This window comes from Desmodus rotundus, chromosome 7 (genome assembly GCF_022682495.2).
Source record: "Desmodus rotundus isolate HL8 chromosome 7, HLdesRot8A.1, whole genome shotgun sequence".
Lineage (NCBI taxonomy): Eukaryota > Metazoa > Chordata > Mammalia > Chiroptera > Phyllostomidae > Desmodus > Desmodus rotundus.
The window spans coordinates 94,152,039-94,165,987 of record NC_071393.1 but is presented as its reverse complement, the minus strand read 5'-3'; the positions used below and the strand labels follow the sequence as shown (position 1 = coordinate 94,165,987).

The 13,949-nt window shown below is 55.6% G+C and overlaps 1 protein-coding gene across 2 annotated transcripts in view; it reads left to right on the top strand.

Moving 5' to 3' along the window:
• RBPMS2 (RNA binding protein, mRNA processing factor 2) overlaps positions 1-13,949 on the top strand; it is a 24,919-nt gene extending 10,970 nt beyond the window's left edge. Inside the window, exons 2-8 of one of the 2 annotated variants that reach the window (XM_045202073.3) lie at positions 3,987-4,064; positions 4,667-4,705; positions 5,386-5,448; positions 5,787-5,937; positions 6,451-6,602; positions 12,613-12,707; positions 12,814-13,949. In XM_045202073.3, the coding sequence (XP_045058008.1) occupies positions 3,987-4,064; positions 4,667-4,705; positions 5,386-5,448; positions 5,787-5,937; positions 6,451-6,602; positions 12,613-12,675 (546 nt within the window). In that variant the 3' untranslated portion in view covers positions 12,676-12,707; positions 12,814-13,949. The remainder of the gene's footprint in view (positions 1-3,986; positions 4,065-4,666; positions 4,706-5,385; positions 5,449-5,786; positions 5,938-6,450; positions 6,603-12,612; positions 12,708-12,813) is intronic. The other variant, XM_024568409.4, reaches the window with a different exon arrangement.

Sequence of the window (13,949 nt, the reverse complement as noted above, 5' to 3'; positions counted from 1 at the left end):
AGAAAGAGCTGATGTTGATGTTCCTCAACATATTTCTTTTACTGACTTCTCAGGATGCTCCCTCCATCCATTCTGCATTCCCACCCCCCCAGCCCCCGCCCTAGTACCCACTGAACCCCATCCCAAACCATCTTCCAGTTGTGCTAAGGACGTGGCCGTGGCCTAGCACCATCTGCTCATACTTGCCATTGAAGATGGTCGTCTTACAAGGGCTGCGGTGTTTTCCCACGTATCAGGACAGGAACGAAAATAATCCCATGGGTTGTGTGGCCACTTCTGGAGAAAGGGCGAGTGTACAGAAGGAGAAGGGCCACGTAAACGGGCTCGGTGACTGCTAGTAACCTGGGGTTGTGGGAACAACCCCTTTTGCTCCCTTCAGATACTGAAAACATTTTTGTGGTGAATTCTTACAATACATTTGTGAAGTAGGTAGGACGTGGGTTCTCTGGTGGATCATCTTGGCGTCAGCCGGTCGTCAGGGGCTGCATGCAGCCCTTTGGTGCGTGCTGGGCCCCATCGTCAGGAGACTGGCACCAGCGAGGGGCACGGGAGGGGCTGTCTGATGCTGGCCTGAGACACAGGACTAAACTGGCCAGGCCTTGGAGGAGTAACTGCATGTTGCTGTCCCTGCAGAGATCCTGATTGTGCTGTCAGCTTGCTTTGTCACCTTCCTATTCTGACCCTCGGTTTCCTCGTCTGTAAAATGAGGCGCCTTTCCCTCAAATGTTACCTCCCTGGTAAAGAGAGAAAAGGAACCCAGTGACCGGCTGAGATCGTCTCACCTGCATTGCCAGCTCCAGACTGACCTGGCACTGGCCCAGCCTGCCCAGGCACTTGTAACTAAGTGGCTCGTGGTAGCTGGTGGGTGAGGTTTGCGTGCAGGTGACTGCTGTGATCACAGGAGCCCTGAGCAAATGCACATTTTGTGGCACCTCCTGTGTGCCAGGCATGGAGTCGGGCACCGTCCTGGAGGTCGGTGGTGTCCATGTTGTGCAGATACACAGATTCCAAGACATGAAGCATCTTCCCCAAGCCAGGCCTGAGGCTGGGGTGCAAACTGTGGCCTCACTAAAGCTGGTCGTCTTTGCCATTTATGGCATTACTCTGTCGGCCACTCTGAGCCCTGTCTGTCTCGGACTGGGAGTTTCTTTGGAAGGACTAAGGTGCACAGAGAGGTTGGATTCCCACTGCCGAGGCCTGGCTCTCAGTGCTTTGGAGGATATGAAAGATTTTGAGACCTGGCTCCCTCCTCTGGGGTTTTATAGAGTCTGGGTGAGGGATAAGCTCAAACAGGTAGAAATGATGTGAAGGACCCTAAGGGCCCCGTAGGACTTCAGAGGAAGCAAGGGGAAGTGAGGTAGTGAAGGATGGGTGGGATGGGTGCCCTTCTCTTAAGGAACGAGGGAGAGTGACCTGAGAGGCGGCACAAGCAGCTGCCTTGAGACCAGCTGTATTTGGTGCCCCTGGAGCTTTTTGGGGACCTGGAGGAGATGGGCTGCGACAGGACCAGAGGGAGTTGGACGCAGAAAGGCAGGTGGGTGGGCTCTAGAACCTCTCGGCGCGTAGCTGGCCAGCCTGCTGCGCCTCTGCCTCCCTCTACTCCGGTTTGCTGGTTTCTTGCTCTGCCCCCATCACTCCAGCTTTGCTGTCGCCCTGAACAGGTACCTAAGGAAGGGACTGACTACTGAATGGCTGATGGGCACACTTGACCCACCATGAGGCTGATGAGGCCACCCAAGTGCCACTCCATCTGTCCCCACAGCCGTGGATTGCTGGAAGACCAGACGATTGACTCAGGGTGCCTGGGCCTTACCCAGCCTTGAGCCCTTCTCAGGCCTCAGTTTCCTGCCTACACAGAGGCTAGGCTGTCATCTGCCAGGGTAGCGAGGATCAAGTGAGAACCAGAGAGGCTAGTCAGGCCAGGTTTCCTGTGACTTAGCCTCCCAGACTTTGATCCCAGCCAAGGGTCTGTGACCTGGTGTACAGGGACCCACCGCCTAATCCATAACTGCTTCGGCCTCAGTCTGTTTCCGGGGAGGCGGCCAGGGACACGGCAGGAGCGGTATTGTAGCCCTTCGAGCGCTTCCGAGCCTAAAAGACAGAAACCACGAGAATAGTCTAGAAACATCTGGCCCAAAGGGAGGGCTGGAAACAAGGATCTGAGCTGGGAATGAGGGAAAGATACCCTCTCCTGCCCCCTCCCCCACCCAAGCAGGAAACTGTGCTGAGAACTGGCTATTTAAGAGGGCCCCTGGGGAGGTCCGGCCAGAAGGGAGCCATTTGAGGAAGGGTTTAAAATTAGCCGGGGTGAAAAGGGTGGCCCAGGAGGAACTGGGACAGAAGTTTCTACGGGGTGACTCTGGCTCTGTGTGTTTGGCCCAAACCACGTCCCACCATCGCAGGACAGAGGGCGGGGGGTGACCCAGGCCCACCCAGTGGGCCCCTGGCTGGCTTGCACTCCTTCAGCCCATCCTCTGAGGGTGGGCTGGGTGCCCAAGTCCTGGCACCCAGAAGCAGGTATCGTCTCTGCGAGTCCAGATGTGTGCCAGGTCTGCTGCTGTTTGAGGAAAGCTGGTGACCCTAGCAAGTCACTTCCGTGTAGGGGATTACATGGAAATTAAAGGCCCTTCCTTCAAAGGGCAGAGGGTGTAGAGGATGGTTGCCTTCTGGAGTCCAGGGGCTCGGTTGAGCCCACCCTGAAGCCTCGGCTGTCCAGTTTCTCCCAGGTGCCTCTGGGAACAGGCCAGCGTTTGAATGCAGCCTGTACAGGGGCTCGGAGTTGCCGGGGAGTGCAGTGACAGAGCCTGCTCCCCGGGCCCGGGAGCTGGGTGTGTCCGGTGAGGGAAGGGCATGACTAAGGCGGAGGCCATGTGCCCTAAATGGCAGGGTTTGCTTCTTGGCAAAAACTCATGTGAGAGAAGAAGCTTGTTCTTACCCATTTTTTTAAAATCAGGCACAGGCTCGAGTCATTCTTGTGGGGGTGAGGGCGCTGACACCGGTTACCAACAGCTGGGCTCCTTAGCCATTCCTGGCTAAGTTGTCGAGATGTGTGCGCATCGGCTGTGACATTGCCGGGCTGCCCCGGTTCCTCATCAAGGCATTGTCTAGAGCAGGGCTGTTGGCTGCGTCCCACAGGCCGTCACGCAGTTCAGGAAGTCAGGTCTGGCTGGAGTCACAGGGTGGACATCTGGTGTCTAGACCTGGCTTCACCACCAAGTTGTGACCGCGTCGAGGGCAAGGCTCATAACTTACAGCATCACCTGCCGCACTTGAAGCTAGCGAGATCGTGCTCATTCTTCAAAGCCCAGCACAATTGTTCCATCTCCGAGTTCTTACCCAGGTCTCTTAGTCAGTAAACAGTACCAGCACCATACTAGGAGCTGGGCATAGAGGCAAGAATAGAACATATTCCCAGCCACTGAAGAGCTTATATGAGAAGCACTAGGAGATGGATGTGGAAGTGGTGGGCCCTCTGTTGAAGTCGCTCTAGGATGTGGCGTAGCACCTGTGTTCCATTTGCATCTTTGCCTCTTCCTGAGACCAGGCAGAGTCTCTCAACCTGGGGTCCTTAGGTATCTGCGGGAAAATATATACATTTTAACTTGTGTGTTGGGTGGAGGTGGGGCGGGACATAAGACACCATAGTTTGCTTCGGATATCAGAGGGTCCTTCATCTGTGCACTTATTAAATAGGGCTCTCTCCTGTGCGCGCGCCCTGGACAGCCTCGCCCAGAGGTGCAGAGCAGGCGCTTGCTGAGTGACACCTGCACCGTGAGCCTAGAGAAAGGAATGCGCACAGGAAGGGCTTCAAAAAGTTAAATGCTAAAAAACTCTTGAGTGTTCATTTGCCTTGGCCTTCAGAGGAGGCCCAGGAAATACAGAATTCCTCCCTAACTCTGGAAGGATCCAGTTCCTTCCTGATGGAAGGGCCGTCATCCCTCCCCCTCGGTTAGTCTGGCCCTGACCACTGTGGTCTCTGTCCCCAGGTCCGGACACTGTTCGTCAGTGGCCTCCCTGTGGACATTAAACCCAGAGAACTCTATCTGCTCTTCAGGCCGTTCAAGGTGAGTCTGGGCCCAGCCATCCACAGGCGGGGATGGAGCCTAGGGTGGAGGCGGAGCATCAGGAATGAATCTCTGACCTGGACTGGGCAGCAGGAAGACGTAGGACAGTCCCAAAAACTGAGATCACACACCTGACTCTGTCCTGGTGGTGTTAATTCACATGGTGCTTTCTGTTGGTTGCTTACCCCCTCTGAGCCTCTGTTTCCTCATGTGTAAAGCGGGGATGTGGAGAATCTCCGTAGATTTTGCCATATAAATAATCTTTGAGATTCCCTGTAGCCTTTTCAGTTTGCAGATGAGAAAACTTAAAAAGGTAAGCTTGGTACATCTGGATTACAAGTCAGTGGAGCGAACAGGAATTTGCGCGTGAAATGATGACCGCTGTGGCGTGATGCCCACCCACGCGCCACTCCATGTGATTCAGAATGCAGGGTGGAGGCCGCCCAACAGTGGCGGAGGGCCGAGAGGGTCGACTTTGGGGGAGAGGAGTGTGAGAATGAGACAGGAGAGCAGTAGGGAAAAGACGGGCGATGTCAGGGGCGGCTGGGACAGCACAGCGGTGGCTCTGACCTTCCCTGTTAATGACTAACCTCTCTCTGCAGGGGTATGAAGGGTCCCTGATCAAGCTCACGTCACGACAGGTAATTTCTCTCCAAGGATTTTCTTCCTCTCAGCCCAGCCCAACTGCTGAGCTTGGAACTATGTCTGTCGCCTTTTCCTCCATCTTGAGGCATTTTGGGAGCTGAGACCTGCTCCCTGTGTCCCTTTTCAGTCCTGGGCTGATGAAAGTGGCCCCCACAGGTTCCTCCTTCTTACCAGTCAGCTCCTGGCCCTCCCTCTCTGACCCTTGAGGAGCCACAGCCTGGCGCCAAGGCGGAGGCCCAGAGACATGGCGGCGGGGGGCCGTTCGGGGTCTGGACTGAATCTTGGCAAGATGAAGTTGGGGGAGTTTCAACCTATTTGCCCTTGACTGAATCTGGAACCTCCCCGTGCACTTGGTATATTGGAGTCCCTTACTTCACGCAGAAAACATGGAACTAACTTACTCTTAATTATCTGCATGCATTTAAAAAAAAAAAAAAGACTTTTACTGAGATGGCGACGTTCAATGCAGTGGGTAAAGCTCAGTCGGCATCGTTTCCCACACTGTGGTACCTGGTGGGAGGCTTCTGGTGCACCAGAACTTCTGTTCCAGCTGGACATAGGAAGGAAATGGGCGAGAGTGGCTTTTCATTATTTTGGGGGGTTTTGGTGTGTCTGTCTGTGGAGGGGAGATAAATGTTGGGAGAGATGCAAGGGTGTTCTCTCTTTTTCCTGCTAGCCTGTTGGTTTTGTGATCTTTGATAGCCGGGCAGGAGCAGAAGCAGCCAAGAATGCATTGAATGTGAGTAGACGGAGAACAGGTTTTTCTCTCACCCGTAGACCCCCTGCCCAGGCAACGCGTGTCCTTGTTCTGTCTTCTGCAAACCCTCCCCAACTCCACGCCCAAGGACAGGGCCCAGAGAAGTACCTTATTTCCCAGCAGCCCTGGGGCAGAGTCCTGGGCTGTGCTGTCTTGGCCAAATGTCACTACTCACAAGGCCCAAGCAGTGGATCCTCTGTCTTGGCCCCATGTGGGCGAGTCTTTCCGGCAAGACATTTCTGGGGACCTTTTGTACCCGCTGCAGTGACAGTCTGGGTTCTACAAAGTGAAGTCTTCCCCTCTTTTTCCTTCTGATACAGGGTGTTCGCTTTGATCCAGAGAACCCACAGACCCTGAGGCTAGAGTTTGCCAAAGCCAACACCAAGATGGCCAAGAACAAGCTAATGGCTACACCAAATCCCACCAGCGCGCACCCTGCCCTAGGAGCACACTTCATTGCCCGGGACCCCTGTGAGTGGCCTCAGAGCTACAGTCTGCTGCCCTTGCTCTTGGCCTGAGCTGAGAGCTCCAGTGGTGTTTAATACAGAGAGCAGACATTGAGACTCTCATTGAGGGAATCAGGGTGCATGCATGCCCCGCTTTGGCGGAGGCTGCTTGCCTTGGCACATCCACAGCCACCTCTCTCTGTGGGTCCCACACATCTGTCCTGCCCTGCAGCCTTTGCTGGACTTCAGACAGCCTGAGCCCCTAAGCCATCAGCCTTGCCCAGCTTCCCCAAAACTGTCTCTGATTTCTCTTGTTTAAGATCGGAGCAGGCCCATCGAGAGCGTCTCAAAGCAGACAGGATGTTCACCCTGCCCGGCCAAGTTAACACAGCTTCTTACCCTGGTCTCAGGGGGAGTCTGGTCTGAATGGGGACCTTATGCTTCAACCGTAGAACTGAGTCCCCTTCTCTGTGTGGAATGGGGTGGTGGAAGGGAAAATCGGTGTTCTGATGATGGGGCCTATTGTCTCCCTTTGTAGATGACCTGATGGGGACTGCTCTGATCCCCACATCCCCAGAGGCCTGGGCCCCCTACCCTCTGTACACCACAGAGCTGACCCCAGCCATCTCACACGCTGCATTCACCTACCCAGCCGCTACTGCTGCTGCCGCCGCCGCCCTGCATGCTCAGGTAAGCTCTCCCTCTTGGGGAGAAGCAGAAAGGGGGGGAATTAAGCCTCTAAGTTGGCCAGGCTTTGTACCTGCCCGGCCTCTGGGCCACGTGTGGTGTCTCCAGAGCTTCAGCAGAACTGCTGTCTTCTGTGACAGTGTCGTGAGGACTCAGTTTCTGACAGAGAGGAGGGAGGGACTAAGCCATGAGGCTGCATCGAGGGTCCGAGGCAGAGCCCTGAGAGAGACCCAGCTCTGGTTCCACCACCCCCCGAACGCTCGTGGCACTGCACTGCGTGCTGCCCATGGCGACAAAGCCACAGTTCACATCCCAAGCTGAGTGTGGTTTCTGGGGCCCGGCTGCCTATTCCTGCTCCTCCTGTCTTTATGAACTTGAGAAAGCTCTTGAAGATTTCCAAGCCTTGATTTTTTTTTTTTATAAAGATTTTATTTATTTTTAGAGAGAGGGGAAGGGAGGGGGAAAGAAGGAAGGAAAGATCAATGTGTGGTTGCCTCTCTTGCGGCCCTCACTGGGGACCTAGCCTGCAACCCAGGCATGTGCCCTGACTGGGAATCGAACTAGTGACCCTGTGGTTCACAGCCCGCGCTCAATCCACTGAGCTACACCAGCCAGGGCCATGCCTTGATTTTTAAGTCTTGTGGAAAGGAGGGTAATACTGTCTTCCTCAGGGTTGTCATGAGACTTAAATTACTAACACATGAGAGGCGCTAGAACGAACGGTACTTGGGCCGAGCATCCCGAGTGCTCAGCGAGTGTTCCTGTTCTCACCGAGCCTGGGTGCTCTCGCTTGTGCGTGGGCTGGAAGGAGGATGCGAGGACTTCCAGGGGAGGGTCAGGGTGGGGGAGCTGGGCCAGGAGGGCTCTCTGCTCACTGGGTGCTGTGCCAGGTGCTTGAGAGGCAGACAAGCAGGTGGGCAGGTACCAACTGGTCCATCCCTGTGAGGCAGTGACAGGAATGCCAGCTGTATGGCCAGGCACTTCCAGGTAGCACGGAGGGGCCGAGGGGCAGCGGCGAACCCACCTTGGCCTCTGATCAGTGGGAAAGAGTGACCTGGCCAGGGCGTGCCGTGCTGTCTAGAGGGAGAGAACAGAGGCTGCCTGGGCTGGGCCAGGGTGATGGAAGGGGATGAGGAGGAAAAGGAAATGAGAAGCCAGGAAGGAAGAGTTCACAGGAGCTGGAAGCTGCAGCGGGAGGAGGCGGCTGCTCTGGCCGAGGGCTACATTCCTCTCTGTCTCGATCCTCTGGAGTCCTTAGTTACATCTGGGTGGCTCAGTTCCAGGGTGGAAGGTTCGGATTCTGGGGCTACTCCCCTAGCAAGCCATTTTCCCCAGCAGGGGCTTCCCCCGGCCGTGGCCACTTTGGACTGTAGTGACAGTGGAAGATGCTAACCCGGGCTCTGTTCCCAGCTGCACAGCACAGGCAGCTGGGAACCTGATCAGGGCAGGAAGGTGGTAAAGATCTTCCCCCAGAGGGAGACGTTTGGGTGTTTACCACAAATCGGGTTCTGTGGTGGGCACAGAGTGGGTAGCAGGGAACACTGTCCCTGTCATCTCCGATGGCTCCTGGCCATGTGGGGAGTGTAACTGCTGGGGTCCTTGCCTCTGATCCCAGCTTTGCCACCAGTCAGCTACCTGACCTTTGGCAAGTGGTTTCACCTCTGGGCCTCCGTGTCCTCATCTGAAAAATGAGAGGGTTAGACCAGATCGGGTGAAAGGATCTGCCTCGCCTGCTGACGCCTGGCCGAGACAGTGAAAGGCAGAGGTTGGGAGCCAGGGACAGTGTGTCAAATGAGTAAGGAGAGGCGCCTCCATCCTTCCCTTCTCAGGGTAGCCCCCTGCTGGGTGGGGCACTGCGCTGCTACCTGCCCCTGAGGGGCCCATGCCCTCCTGTTGTCCTCCATTCCGGCTGCCCCCCACCCTCCCCAAGCCTTGTGGTTGGCCACCTCCAGTCCCGCTGCCTCAGTCCAGATCCTGGCTCTCTCTTTTAACACCTGTGTGACCTTGGGCTAATTACTTAACCTCTCTGTGTCTCAATTTCTTTGTAGAATGTTGATAATCATACCTATTTTAGGGGGGGTAGACAGGGCAGGGGAGAGCAATGGGGGAAAAATGGGGACAACTGTAATTGAACAACTACTAAAAAAATTTTCTTTAAATCATACCTACTTCTTGGGGTTGTACAAAGGGACAGCTATAGAAGTACCAGGTCCTACGGCTGACACTCAATCTCACTGTCCACTTTTCTCCCCTGGCCTCTCCGAGACTGGAGGCCTCAACGCGCCTGAGCTCCTGCCTTCTGGTCACCCAGGGAAGAGGGTGGAGACCGTCTCAAAGGATAGTGACATTTTGGGGGAGGGAGACTAATGACTGGAGATCGGTCCGAGTAGTAAGTAATTCTGCCCCTGCTCCTCGTTGTCTGGAAAGCCACGTCCTCGACAGTAATGCCGAGGACATTGTTAGGGCCGAATGCAGTAATAGGCATAAAGGCATTTCCCAAGCAGTAGCATTTTTTCCTTTTCCTTCCCAGAGTGCCTTCCTGCCCATTGACAACGCTGCCCCAGAAGTGGGGGCGAACATGCCTAAGTGAAGGTGCTGGGCCGTGTAGGTCCTAAGGGGATTATTCTGACCCTGGAGGACCAGCAGAGCCAAATTTTTCTGCCCCCGGGGGGAAGGAGGTGGCAGCTGAGGGGCAAGAGGGGATGAAGAGCAATCCTTCCTTTCTCTACTCAGATGGGCACACCCCGCCGCATGCCCTTGCCAGTAGCTCAGCCTGAGCCACAAGGGACCGGGCCTGCGGGAAGGGCCGGGATGGGGTTCCTCCCACTCTGTCTTGGCACGAGGCCATGTTGCTCAGCCTCCGACCTGCCTGACAGAAGCTTCTCCTTTAAGAGGGTGAGGCAGGCCAGAGGTGTGGGTGGCAGAGGCACACTAGGTTCTGGCATGTACAGATAGTGGCCTAGAAGCAGGGGTCCTCCATGTCCCCTTGTGTCCCAGGGTCCTCCTGGACCAGACTTTGGCTTCTGTTTCATCTGAGGGAGTGGGGTCTCTCACTGTGGCTCCCCCGCTTCCTCAAACTGGCTCAGCCACTTACTGATGACCTCGAAGTTGCATGAGCTTCTGTACCTCTGTGTTCTTGTCTGTATGGTGGAACGGTAATAGCGGCAACTTCATGGGGTTTTGTAAGAATTAAAGGAACTTGGTACATGAAAACTAGTTAGAACAGCACGTGGTACATGCTAAGTATTTCATAAGCATTAGCTACCAGAGGTCTGCATTTATGGAAAAAAAGAAGGCTGGTTTGTTTTTTTTCTTGTTCTTCTTTCCCTTTGGTTTATCCTCCTGCTCCCTAGAAAATTGCTACTTTTAGTCCTTAGACTTGGCAGATAGTTGGGTATAGGTTTGTAAGTAAATCTCTGTATAGGAATCTTTACAAAAATTACCATATACACACTTAATCATTTTAAACCCTAAATATCAGGACACTTTCCCACATCAGTAAATGTCGCTCTGCGTTCTGGACGTCCGACAGCCCACTGTGGGAGCGTGTCGGGTCCCTGTAGACGGTAAGTAGGTTGTTTGCACCACTTCTCGCCACCGACGGGCCGGGTGGCAGCGGGCGCCATTGCTCACACCTCTCTGGGCACCTGTCCTGCTTGTTTTCCTTATGGATTCCTAGAACTGTTAGAAGGTCAAAGTGCAGGCTTGCCCATCTGGGTTAAGTAAGACTGGGTATTACTTTAATTGATGAGTTCTGATGAGTGAGGCTCCTGTGTTTATTGACTGTTTATATTTCTTCTCGTGTGGATTCATTCCTTTGCCCACTTCACTTCCTGGCGTACCTTCTCAGTCAGTCCCAAGATGTGAGCAGGGACTGAGTTCATGCCCACTTTTGTTGAGATGCTGGTCCTCTCGGAGCCTGGTTCATTCTAGATACCCAGGGGCACATCCTCTCAGGACCCCAAGTCCCCTGTGAACAACTAGAGGGCCTGGAGGTCTGTTATCCTGAGCCGGCACAGGAACGGACCATGCTTCCGAGAGGACTCGGACCGCCGGCCGAAACGAGGTGTCTGAGGGAAGCAGAAATGCAGCCCTCTCCAGGGCAGGCCGGCCTCAATCTCAGAAATGGGGTCTCTCCTCTGCTTCCTCCCTGAGAAGATGGCTGACCCATCTCAGGCTGGGGGGAGCTGCTGCCTTGGGGGCAGGATTCTAGCGCTTGTAGAGAGAGTGGGGCTCCCTGAGGGACCCCTTAGGCAGCTGCAGGAGGCCTCCAGTGCCCCTCCCACTCTCATTCATTATCGCCCCCTCCTCTAGCCCTGCAGGGCACCCAGCTTGGCGGTGGCGCTTCCTTATTGGGGCCGCTCCAGCTGGAGGCTGGGTGGAGGCTGGGTCAGGACCCACCAGGGGCTTCCCTGAGCTGGACCGCAGGCTTATCTGGTAGCAGTGGTGCTGGTTTCCTCGTTGCCCTTCTTGGGGGTTGAGCACTAGTGTCCAGCTGGGCTTCCAGCTGAGACGCACCCATGGCCCAGTAAAGGGGAGGAGAGGCTTTCTGCCACTCAGCTATCAGCAGGGCAGGAAGGGAACCACCTCCAGACGTTTAGGAGGCAGGAAAGAAGATCCCATAGCCTCTGAGGCTGGACAGCTCAACGGCTAGAAGAGGCTCTTGACCCTTTCTTTGTGGTGTGGGGCTTAATCAAGGTAGTTCTAGCAGCCTGGGGTCCGCTGTGTCCTGGTGACAGTGATGCCATGTGCTCGGAGCCCAGAGGAGAGCCTGGCATTGGTCAGGTGACCTAAGACTCTGCCCTGCTACTTGTTACATCCCAAGCGCCCCTGACTTCCTGCCACATGTGGTGGCCAGAGCTGGGCGCTGCACAGAACAGTGCCTCCCAGTTGGAGGCCCAGGAGCCAGTTCTCAGGAAGCTTCCACCCACCCCCCATTGGCCTGTCGTTACTCGATAATCTTTTCTGCAACCCCAGGTGGTTATTGGGTGACAGCCTCTCACAGCTGCCCCGCCGCTACTCATTTCTACATCAGCTCTATGTGCCAGCCCTTCCTTTCCTGAGGGGACCCGGGCTCCGTCTCTGGGTGGTCTTCCCCCTCACTTCCCCGCTACGGTGCCCTGGCCCCACCCTCACCCAGGCAGCCATGCTGGCTGTAACTGGGGCAGTGGCTTTCCCTGCAGGCTTGGCTTGGCCCCCAGCACAGCTTACCCTCCAGACAGCAGGCCTGTGGGGGAGGGGGTGCATGTCTGGGACCTTCTGGAAAGTGCTGGGGTTCTCTAGCTGATGGCCCGCACTCGAGGGCTCAGCTGGTGGGTTACAAATCTCTAGGCTTCGGAGGGTTAACATGGAGGGAAAAGAGCGATAGGGAAGTGGAGATTGGGAGGACACGCATCTGGGTCTTGTCCTTGACCTCCCACAGAATTGTACAAGGACAGGACCAATGTCTGGAGTCTTGCCCTTTGGGGGACTGACTTTGCTTTGGTACAGTTTTTACATCCTGTCGTACTGACCCCTCACACCTGCGCGTGATGTAATCACCTGTAGCCTGTAGCTGCATGAGGTCACTGGGACTCAAGGAAGTTGAGCAAAGATGTATTGGGTTTGTTCTTTTAATGTTAGGAATTCCGCTCTCTCCCCGTAAAGAAAAGGGAAGGGCGGATTGTTGGCACCAGTGCCCCTGGCTGCCAAGACTCCACCTGGTGCGGCCCGGCACGTCCCAGTTGGGTTCAGTGGAGGGCACAGCATCGGAACCATTCTCTCTCTGAACCCTCACCCTGAGGAGGAGGAGGAGGAGGAGGAGGAGGAGGAGGAGGAGGCGGCGGAGGCCAGTGCGGTGGCCTCTCCCATTTCAGGTGAAGAAACTGATGCCTAGAGGTGAGTGACACTGGCCCGTCGTCGGCCAGTCAGGGACAGAACCAGGACCCCAAGGGGACACAGGAGACCGTGCGTGCCCGGCTCCCGGTCGAGGGGAGACTGCAAGGCTGGCTCCTGACCTTGGCTTCTCTTGCAGGTGCGCTGGTACCCGTCCTCCGACACGGCGCAGCAAGGATGGAAGTACCGCCAGTTCTGTTAGTTCCTCAGTAAGTGCTGGCCGGGAGGCCCAGGGTGAGTGCCCTGACCGGGGCTCCCGGTGGGGCCTGGTCCCCGCACCCCTGCCCGCGGACTCCGCCCCATACCTCTGCTCACCGCCACCTCTCCCCTCCCCCCCCAGGTCTTGTTACCGCAGCTCGAAGCCCCCTGCTGGGGAGGAAGCTGCCCCGAGCTTCCACTGCCCCCGGGCAGCCTGTGGAGAGCTGCCACCTCCCTCCAAAGACTGTGAATTTTAAGCCTGACTCAGTGGACTGCTTCCTGCTTCCTTTCTCTCCTCTTCCTCAGCCCCGCCCCGCCCCAGAGCCCTCCTCCCAGGCCTCAGGGGAGGACTCAGGGGCCTGCTCTCCGGATCCCCGGACACCCAGACCCGGCTCTGCTCCGGGGGCCGCACTGGGACGAGCAAGGCCTGCCCTCCGCTCCAAACTTGCTTCTGTAGCTTCACCTCAGAGAAACGAGGCATTTGATTTTGCATGTTTTCTGGCATGAATTAAGACACTTAGACTTGTGTATATGTGAGTGTACAGTTTGTTCTCGCATTTTGTCACCATAGCAACAGGTCCTGGCCTTTCCCGGTTCATCACTCCTGGTCCCTCTCTCCACGCCCCTGCCCAGCACCCAGCCTGCTTCCGCGGGGCCGAGCCCTGCGGCCAGTTCCACCCTCCACTTCCCACCGCTCCACACACTTCAGGCTGAAGAGCTGCGACCGCCCAGCAAAGAGGAGTGTTTTCATTTCAGATCAGGGTCCTCCGCTGCCCCTCAGACGGGCCAGCAGCGGTTCGGAGCATCCTCCTCTGCCCACTTCGCTTACCTTTCCACCACACACCCTGCCCCTGCCGTTGCTCCTCGTTCTTTCCAGACTTCGAAACCAACCAAAAAGTGAAAGTATTTTTGTACCCTGTGTAACAAAATATTTATGCATCATAAAGGATTTTTCGTGTGTGTGTGCAATTAATTATTGAAGAGACCTTGTTCGCCCTGTCAGATAAGTTTAATGTTTAGTTTGAGGCATGAAGAAGAAAAGCATTTCCATTCTCCAGCCGTGAGCCTTTGTGTCAGGCGTTAGTTTAAGAAAAATGAAGGGAAAATTGTGCAATTTTTTGTTTCGTGAGCACGTCGGTGCTTCGCCTTAGGCCGCGGCTGTGGCTCTCCGGCCGCTTGCGGACTTCGGAGGCGAGGTGGCTGTTGCAGTTGCTGATCCTGCGAGAATGTGAATCTGGATGATGTATGAAATGCAAAATAAAAAATCGTCCGAAGTAA